The sequence below is a fragment of the Anoplophora glabripennis genome, unplaced genomic scaffold, assembly GCF_000390285.2.
Source record: "Anoplophora glabripennis isolate ALB-LARVAE unplaced genomic scaffold, Agla_2.0 scaffold746, whole genome shotgun sequence".
Classification (NCBI taxonomy): domain Eukaryota; kingdom Metazoa; phylum Arthropoda; class Insecta; order Coleoptera; family Cerambycidae; genus Anoplophora; species Anoplophora glabripennis.
The window spans coordinates 226527-237033 of record NW_019416820.1 but is presented as its reverse complement, the minus strand read 5'-3'; the positions used below and the strand labels follow the sequence as shown (position 1 = coordinate 237033).

At 34.3% G+C, this 10507-nt stretch overlaps 1 protein-coding gene across 1 annotated transcript; it reads right to left on the bottom strand.

Moving 5' to 3' along the window:
• Positions 1–6: 6 nt before the first annotated feature.
• Positions 7–8937, bottom strand: LOC108914721 (annulin). The gene is made up of 7 exons (XM_018720589.1): positions 8674–8937; positions 3792–4037; positions 3408–3629; positions 2644–2890; positions 2397–2587; positions 1047–1393; positions 7–983 (listed from the first exon to the last, which is right to left on the bottom strand). The coding sequence occupies exons 1-7, from the start codon at positions 8780–8782 to the stop codon at positions 87–89; spliced, it is 2259 nt and encodes a 752-aa protein (XP_018576105.1). The 5' UTR covers positions 8783–8937; the 3' UTR covers positions 7–86.
• Positions 8938–10507: the final 1570 nt, after the last annotated feature.

The following is a 10507-nucleotide window of genomic DNA, read 5'->3' as shown; positions in this document are numbered from 1 at the left end:
ACAGTATGGAATAAAGATGTGTCTAAGCTCTTGTGAAGGTGATATTAAATCCCAAGATATTTCAAGCTTTGTCAAGTCAAATTACATTATTGCCCATTCTGCTCCTTCTTTGGTTCCACCATGATAGTCAGATACCCATCCACGTCGTCCATCTGCTTTGAAACGAACTTGGCCGCAATGGTATGCCTTCCGGTCCTCGGTGGAGTGAACTTGAACTCGCCCTTGGCTCTCTCGCCGGGAGGGACCGCGTTCTTAACCTTAACTTTAATCGAGCCGTCGATTCCCGGCCCTTGCACGGTGAACTCTCCTTTCTTCAAAGGAACCGGAAGAGGATTCTCCACGGATATATCAGCTGTTACCTCTTTATCTTCCACGGGTTTCTCTCTAAGAACGATCTTGATATCGGGCTTCCTTATCCTGAAGTCGTCCTGGGCGTAGTACTCGAATTTCGTCGCCTCGATGGTGGCTAGACAGGCCACGTTGAAAGCGCACTGATCTATGAGCCTTTTCCCGTATTCCTCGTAAGTTACTAAAAGTTTCGCTTCCTCCACAGCTTCCGGTTTGATCGAAACAGTGAAGGTTTCCTTCTTCACGTTGTCCCCTACCTTGCCGGTGTAGGTGACCACTTCCACGCGCAGGATAACCGTCACCTTGTACTCCTTCGCGCTGCTTCGGTTTTTCATCTCCAAGATTACACTGAAAGGTTGCCCGATCTTCACGTCGTCCATCAGTTTGAAGTTGAAGTGGACGTCGTTGAAATCTTCGTTTAGGTAGTACCTGGAGAAGAGGCTCTCGGATTGTTGGAGGGCTTTCAGCATAGTGCTGCGTTCTTCGTTCGTCTTCTCTGGGTGTTTGTAAGTGTAGGTGATGTCTTCTAATTCGAATCTAGACGGTGCTTTGGTGCATATCAGCTTTCCTATGCCGTAGATGTCTTTCCTCAGTAGCTTCAGGGGCTGGGTCGGACCAGAATACCTCCAGAAAATCTTAAAGAAAACGAATACTTGCCTTAGCATTTTGTTAAACAGTTTGCTTTTTCGTTCATTTACCTTGTCAGCGTTGACTTCTGCGAACAGAAAGTTGCTGTCGTAAGGCCTCAAGATCTCCGCCAGCTTAACAGCGGCGACGGAAGACGGTCCACATCTGTACATATCCTCGCTGAGTTCCTGCGGGGTGGCGTCGATGGCTTGCCATCCTCCATAGTGGCTGCCCAAGTCAGGTCGCTGCATCCACACCTCGTTCCACACGTGGAAGTTCCAGATGGAGTCGGAATTCAACTCTTCCATTACCGATCCGTTTTCGTCCATGAAATAGTCCACGGTGAGGGAATTTTGGGTGTCGTGGGCTGAGGAGTAGTTGGTGATTGTTCTGGCTGGTATTCCAAGAGCTCTGGAAACTGATAGTCGATGGTTTTTGGATAAAAAATGTCAAATATACAGAAAAATGGCTGTTAACGTACTTGTTATGTTTTAGTTAAGATTAAGAACTACCCACCCTTGTAACTTGTTATTCTAACGAACGTTTCTTTGTTAGACAAGTTTCTTCAAAGCGCATCGAAAATATGTCTTAATCATTTTATAATTCCAGGTCACGGCCAATTACGACAATTTTTTATAGTGCAAAAATTAGAAAAGTAGTTATTACTGGAAATTATTTAAGAAATGGAATTATGTAATTCAATTCACTGGTAAACCATAAAGTGATAAGTACACAAATTCGTAAAATTTTACAGAATATATTTCAATTAATGACTGAAAAGACATGAAATCAACTTACGAAATTTACAAGTAGAAAAATTTGCTATTATTTGTATGTTTTGCTATTCTTCACACTTGCGCTATAGTACAAAAAATACGAATATCTTTAACAAAATATAATTTCGGGAAGCGTGCGTGTACTTTATACCCATCATTTTCCAAGTAAATGTTTATCACATCACAATTCGTAATTTTGTGTATTACCAAATGAAATCTACGGTTACATGAGATGCTGACGACAGATACGTTTATGTATACATAGAAGCACCACATCTGCATAAAAAATTAACATTTTTAATGCACGGTCTTTGGTGCACAGTAACAAATATTCCAAGGACAATTATTGACATTAACATTAAAAACGTCTACCGAGCAGACTTATCTCTCTTAAAATTGTTTACACAAGCACTATCATTGTTTATTATTATCACACATTCACACACAGAGAATATTTGGCAATGCTTCTCCTTAAGTGATGATCTCATTCAATCAGCTCCTTATGTGACTTATTTTAGATGCAATGTTATCTTTGTTTGAATGTACAGAGCGATTTAAAGCCAGGTGCCGATGTAACTAATTTATTTTGGTTTTTTCTTTCGAATTTTAATAACTAACTACTTTTAATTAAAGAACATTACTTACTTGTTGTTAGAACTCCAGAAAATACCCAACACTGGCCGTATTTCACGGGTTTCTTCTTCTTGTAGTACTTCTGCAAGATCTCCATGCTGCCAATCCACTTGATTGGAGCTGTTCCGCCACTGTGATCGGTAGACCAGTTCCCCATAACTGCCCCTAAGTCGTCAGCAGCGTTAACAGCGGCAGCTAATGCCCTACGTAAGAAAATCGAACGAGTGACTTAAAAGAAAAAGGTATTGGAGGTATTTACCTCGCAGTTTTCACTGGATCTGATCTGTTACTACTTTTGACCTTGCCTACAACGTGCATCAAGTAAAGAGCGCAATCCAAGATATCCTTCTCGAACTGATCGTATTTCCAAATCACTGGTTTAAGTCTGTTGTACGTGCCTCTCCAAATAAGGCCTACGTCGTTCAGAACCGCTTCGTCCCGCCATTCTTCTGATTTTAGGTAGACTTGGTCGTGTTTGCACCAAGGGTTGTAAAGGATGTAGATTCCTTAAACGAGATTATAATTTAGAAGATGAATCTTGTATAATCAATATTTATTAAACGTTCTAGGTTTTGCTCGCTTGTTTTCGTGTCATTTTTTAGCTAATTTTATAATATAAAAAGATAGCTACGATGGGAACAGAAACAGCTCCGGGTTAAGTACGAGGTTCCGAGGAACGGTTCCGAGGAACGATTCCGAGAAACGATTTCCTAGAACTTTTCAACATAAAGGTACGCTTTTGAGAAACAGTTCCTGGGGCCTGTTTCCCAGGACCATTTCCAGAGAGGTTCTTCAATTCCGAGCTGTTCTTGGAAATGGCTAGTTTCTTGGAACCGTTCCCCGAAACCGTTACTTTAGAACGGTTATTTCAGAACCATTCATTGGATCCGTTTTTTGAACGCGATACTTTGGAAATATTCATTTGAACCATTATTTTGAAACCATTACTTTGGAACCATTACTTTGGAACTATGTAACAGTTAGAACTGCTTTACTTTAACTGTTAGTGCAAAACAACCATACTTGTCTCCCAGCTATAGCTGTAAGCTCCATCGTTGATTATCTTGGTGTCTACATCCATCCGCCATTTGGCCACCACGGCGTCCGGAGCTGAAGCCACTTGAACTGTCAATACGTTTTCGTTGATCTTATCTATTGTGACGTTCCACGGCAGGTGTCTGTCTGCTTTTTTGAGCAGCGGTACGGCTATCATGGTTCCACTGCCGTGGGAAGACTTTTCTTCATCTAACAAAAATAAATAATATTTATTCAATATAAAAAAAATTACCTACTTCGTTTAGTTTAACTTTCCCATGCCTTGGAATTGAGTTTAAAGGTTTATTAGTTTCTTTTATAGACGCAGTGACATAATTTTAATACTTCTTATTAAAAAAATGTGTCATTTACCGTCCACTGTGAATATGAACGATATCCCGTCCTTCTCCTCGTTGTAGGGACGGCTCAGTTTGATGTCCAGCTGGAAACTTTGACCCCTCCGGACGACCAATTGTGGCTGGAATTCGCGGGTCATCAGGTCATACCTAGAGGTGTGATGAAACGGACCATTTATATTGACGCACGGATCTATCTCCCTGATGATGAGGATATCAGGCTCCTTCTCTTTGTCGATGTATGGGACACCATCTGTGTCATCTAAAAGTAAATAAATAACGCTGTTATTGGACTTGTAGGAATGCATGTGAATGTTTTTCTGGCTCATGTTGGTGATACATATGTTAAACCTTGAAAATTTGAAAGATCTACACTTTGATTTAAGACTTTTCTGTTCGCAATATGTATGTATGTTGCCATATCTGACCCCAATAAGAACAAGTCATCTGGGCTTTGTAAATGATCTGGGTGTAGAGCTTTATACAGACAGTTCTCTGTCCCAAAAATAGCATGTTGGTTTACAAGCAAAGTACGACATGACACATTTTTCAGATGAAGTGTAAACCAAATATTGTTCTCCTGAATATATTTAGCACAGATAATTTTATTTTTACGTATTTACTTGATTTTACTGCAAGAATAGGAAATATTTTTCGGTAAACGAATAAAATGCAAAGTAGGTTTTGAAATATAGACATCTTTTCTAGAAAGTATGTAGTGTCCTACGTTATTAGTAAATTAAGTAGCAGTTATTAGCCAGTGGTAGGTGTAACCTTGTTAATAAAAACTGACAAATAACAGAGGAATTTGTCTTCAAGTTCCCCTTCATTAGAGACATCTTGTTGACACATACGTACAAGTAGGTCAATAATTCTGAAAGAGATAACGAATTAATTATAACTTCATTTTTAGTTGCAAGTGTTGCGAAAAGAGAGGCTAAATTTTATGTTTTCTTTATATTTTCCATGAACAAAATTATCATGAATTTGTTTTTGAGTTGTTTGTTAAACATCGGTTATGCAAAATCCAACAGCTCTTTGTCTATTTCGATTATTATCATACTAAAGAAAAATCTTACGCCTGTTGGTATCTACATATACATTTTATTACTGACTAAAGTAAGTAAATGGATGTATACATACTTTACCAATAAATTTTAATGCCTCGTCAAATTGAAGATGTTTAACAAGCCCCTGATATTAAATTTAACGTCAATATGCGGTCAGAAAAAAATATTTGATGTACTTATCCACGAATATTTAGGATACGTTAAGAAATGAATCATATCAATATAAATTATAGCATCTATCATAGTCAAAAGCTTCAGTACCAATCCAGTGACGTAATTATTGAGTTCTGTAAGATGACCCGACGAAAAAGGTAATTCAATACTTAAAAAAAACAGTACCTCCACGTGGTTCTCAATGTTGAGTATCGGTGTCCAATGCAACGTGCAACCAGACACAATGTTCTCTTAAATTGTTTAGAAGTGCAGGTGGGACTCGTCATTTACCTGAAGAGGTTCACCTTGAATTATAATCGCTTGATTTAATTCGGAGACATGCATTGAAAAAATAAATAGCTGGGGCATGTGTAATGAGTAAAATTATCTCTGGAATAATAAATGCTACGAAACATGGAATGTATAAGAAATTAGAACTATTCGTAGAGAGTAATTCTTGCATGTTGTCGTTTGGTTGTGATGTAATTTTTATTTTTAGCAATTTAAAATTATAACATTTTAAACTTTTTATCAACGTTTTTCATGTTTTATTTTTGAAACGTAGCAGAAGGATATATTTAATGGTTAATTAATAAAAATTGTTTATAAACATGTACTTCATTTTGTGCACTGTTTAGAAAAAATCCAGTTCTAATCTAATTATTAAATACCTCTCATATTTGTAATTGAATGAATAATAAAAAAAATGCAATATACCTTTAGTAAATTATTCAAAAACACCTAAAGAATATAAACAACCACTGATTAGATATTGGAATTCGTTGTAAAGGTAGGTTTGGTGTTTAAATAAACTAAAATATAAACAATAGCATGTATTATCTGTTATTTACTTATCACGCCGACTAATTGTTTTCACAGGCGTGTCAAGAAATAACCATAAAAAAGTATTGAACGAACTTCGAGGAAAATATATAAATTAATTATAAATATTTACACAATGACTTCGGTTCAAAAGCATAACATAACCCATAATTCTTTTAAAGTCAATGGAACTTAACCTTACAACAGGAAATATTTTAGTGTTATGTTTTAGTAACCACGACATTGTTTACTGTCGCAGTTTTTAATTTTCTCACGTACCTAGTCAACCAATCCGGAATTGTTATAAACTGAAGATTCCGAAAAACAGGTCTAAATTCTATTCTTATTTTTAGCAACACTAATAAAACCATAGAGATATTGCTAAAAGGCTAGATAAATGTCGGAGAAAACAAGACCTTGCTGTGTATTTTTAGAAGTCCTATTATATGTATTTTCTATAATCAAACCATTAACGCATTTGTTTTACATTTTGAGCCAATATTTATTTGAAAATAAATGGAATGAAGCAGCTTTGGTAGATTTAGAAGTAATTGCTTTTTGAATAGGAAGCCGCTTACTACAAATAAAAAGACAATACCCAGTATTTTACTCAGAAAAATCAGCTATTTTTATTGGCTATGGTAAATAGTCTGAGCGATTACATAACCGTGTGGGATAATTTGATGGTATGATGCCGTTCTTCTGTTCCCAAACAAGCAATTTAACTGATTTACTCCCACGCCGCAAGGCCGTTTATATTTTTGACATAACGTTTATCGAGATTTTACAATAGCGGTCTGTGAACATACGAAAGTAAGAGGAAGTAAAAGGATTTGAATTTATATAGATTACCTAATTGTTAAAATTTCAAGGATAAACATCAACTAACACCTAATATACTTGCTGTTATACAAACAAGTATATCATTACATATTTGGGCAGTGATGGTGCCAGTTTTTCTGCGTGTTCTACACAAAATCATAAAAAAATGATCATAATTTATATTCCACAGATGTAAACATGTAGTGCTATTAACTAACTACTCTCTGGAAATGGATTTTTGTGTCACGATTTCCGGTGGTCCATAGACAAAAATATTTTTAGAAATCAATTTTCATCACCTTATAATTTCTAGGAAAAAATTCTTGAGATATGTATGATAATCTAGAATCTAGATTCTAGATTCTAGATCATCCAAATGTTCTTAGACCTGCTGAAAAAAACAATAATGGAGTTAGTTTTTCTCTAAATTCTATAGCTTGGAAAGAAATTGCAAGAAGTAAAACTGCGAGTTTTGAAAAAAATGCATGTAGTTGTAAAAAAAACTGTTAAAAGTATGAACTGATTGTTCCTCACCTTTAGTTTAAATTACATTTAATTTACTTAAACCTAAAGTGTGAATTAAGATGGAAAACAAATTTATTATTTCAGGTATTATTGGTGAAACATTCAATCGGTTCGGACGCTATGAAATGGAATATTGCTCATTATGTAAATATTTACATTGTTTGTCTACAGAAATACGGTTTGCCTCAACAGGTTTCGTTGAATTTTGTTAAATGTATGCAAAAGTTAATAAAATCGTTAATGTAATCTGGAATTCTGAGTATTATCCAGTCACTTTATCATTAAAACGCATTATTTTGCTATAATATCAATGAAATACATTGAGAGATATTTTTTTTTCACTAGTACAGTCGTTAGATAGATACTGTTACTAAGAAAAATTTCTCAGGTTGAATACTAAGTTCGAAAAATATCCGTTTACTGGCCTGAACTATTTTGATTTTTTGTCTGATTTAAGATTCTTCTCGATAATAAAGTCCGTTTTTCCAAATGTCAGTTTCTATCTAAGTACGTCCATTCGACGAAAAGTCAAAATAGGCACATGGACATCCAAATTTGTTGACACTTATTCAGTTTTTCATTTCTAAAAACTTTTGTTAACAATATTTAAAATAATTACTATATTATTGCAGTAAAATTGAGTGTTTTTTATTTAAAATTTACGCACTTTAATTTTATGGCAATTTTGCAAGAACAGCTCAATCTGGTTCTGTTATTACTTGTTGATTTTTTAAACATCACGAAAAACATTTTTATCATCATCTCGGTTAGGAATACGTCCTATGTTTATTATAACTTTTTTTTCAAAATAAAGTCATCTATCAACTGTTAAAGTTATACAAGGGAACATTCATAGAAAGGACCCTCTGTTAGCGAGAAAAATCTGCAATTAAGCAAAATATCAAAGTCAATGAAATTTTGCTCACTTTCTCAGTTTTTCTGATAAACTTTTCACAGTAGTATTTTCTGTATCTCTTAGAGAAAGGACGTGCTCTGTGTATATAGGAAATTGGTAGAATTAAAAGAAATAATAATAAAAAAATATATTTATAACTAATTTTGAATTGAACATCTATTTATTTTAGTAACTAAAGTGAAATCACCAAATAAATCGATAATTTGCCGGAGAGTATGATGAACTTTTGACCATTGGTTGATGATTATCAAATTTAAAAAATTATATTTCTTTGAATTGTTTTTTTGTTACGCATGCTGTACCATTCTAAATCGTTTTTGTACTTTATAACTGCCTTCTTATTCTCGTTGCATGCCATCCATACCAAATTTTACAAAAATTACACCGCATATACCTTTGCCCATTATTTGAAAAAATTTTAAGTGAAATTGAATTGTAAAATAATTACTGTAAGTAAATGATCATTTTCGAATACAACAAGTCAAATTATAATTATTATTGGTAAGCTACTGTTATAATGAATTTATTTTGTTTCAAAGTAAGTGTTAAAAATCAATATAACATTTACATTTCTTTCTCTGAAGGCTCACCTGCTTCTTTCGGCTTCGGTAACGCCTGCATCTGCAAGTCTTGATGAGGGGTCCATTTGGCTCGAAATCCGGGAAACCCGTGTGGGCAACAATTCGAGAATCGCCCCATCGTTAAAGACCTAACTTAGAAACCGTCACTTTTATTATTTTTTAGAAAGTGTATACGTCGCGTCCCGTAAATATTCGAGAAAATAAGAGTGCAATTGTGGGTCAGCTTCGCTTTCTTTGAACTTGGAGAGACTAACGCGCGCATCAAGAGCTCAACCTACTAGACGCTGTGCATCGCCTTAACCACTCCAACGAGTTTCAATTGGAATCCCACGCGCTCAGTTTGATGCAGCGGCGGAACAGAACGAGACAGTATCGATACGAGTCAAAAAAACCAAACGAACCAACAAATATAACGGTTAAAAAATAAACTGTAATTTTTTCTTGTTAGAAATTTTATTCGTTTATGAAATGTAGCGAAAATTTTATATGTGTTTAAATAAACACAGGGTGTCCCAAAAGTCCGAACCTTCAGATAACATTTCAGGACTGACTAGTTATTCTGTGCATCATGCTGTACGGATGGGTGTACCATAAGGTTCAATTTTAGGTCCATTGTCATTTTTAGTTCATATAAATTACTTAAATTCTACTTCATCTACAACATTATACAGGGTGTTTCAGAAAGACCTCCCGTAAATACAGGGTGTAATAGTACGACAAAAAATAAGAATTTTTTGTTTTATGAACTATATGTCTATCACCTCTTGTTTTCGAGATACAGAGCAACAAAATACAATTTTTTAAATAGAATTTTTACGAAAATTTTCAAAAGGTGCGAAATATTTTTATGAAATTTGATATTCCGGGGTTTTTTAAGGATGCCAAATACTCTGGTCTAATTATCTTTTGTATATTTTATAGAGGGCGCTAGTTATACTACATTCGTATTACATTTTAAGTTCTAATTTTTTTGAGGTTAGGTTTTTTAGCATTCGTGCTCCAATTTCTAATGTACAATTTTATTTTCTAAAAATAATGTACTCTTGTTAGAACTTCCTAATGTGGACGGTTTTCGAGAAAAAATGCTTTTAATTGAACTCTTACAAAATTTCGGTGTAGAAAATAAGTGACTTTTCTTAAAGTAGGCTTATGTCAAAACTTATTGATGAATATTTCATAAACAACGCATACATTCTCAGTAATATTTTAAACTCTAATTAACTTTATATCATAATTTTAGTGACTGTAATTAGTCATTACTAACTACAGTCACTAACAATCACTAAAATTTTGATATAAGGTTAATTAGTGTTTAAAATATTAGTATGAATGTATGCGTTTTTTATGAGCATCCATCAATAAGTTTTGATATAAGCCTACTTTGAGAAAAGTCACTTATTTTCTACACCGTAATAGTGTAAGAGTTCAATTAAAAGCCTTTTTTCTCGAAAACCGTCCACATTAGGAAGTTCTAACAAGAGTACATTATTTTTAGAAAATAAAATTGTTCATTAAAAATTGGAGCTCGAATGATAAAAAATCTAACCTTAAAAAAAAAAAATGAGAACCTAAAATGTAATAGGAACGTAGCGTAACTTTATGAAATATCCAAAAAATAATTAGACCAGCGTATTTGGAATCTTTAAAAATCCTGGAATACCGAATTTCATAAAATTATTTCGCACCGTTTGGAAATTTTCGTAAAAATTCTATTTAAAAAATTTTATTTTGTCGCTCTGTATCTCGAAAACAAGAGAAAATAGACATATAGTTCATAAGACAAAAAATTCTTATTTTTCACCCCCCTGAATTTACGGGAGGTCTTTCTGAAACACGCTGTATA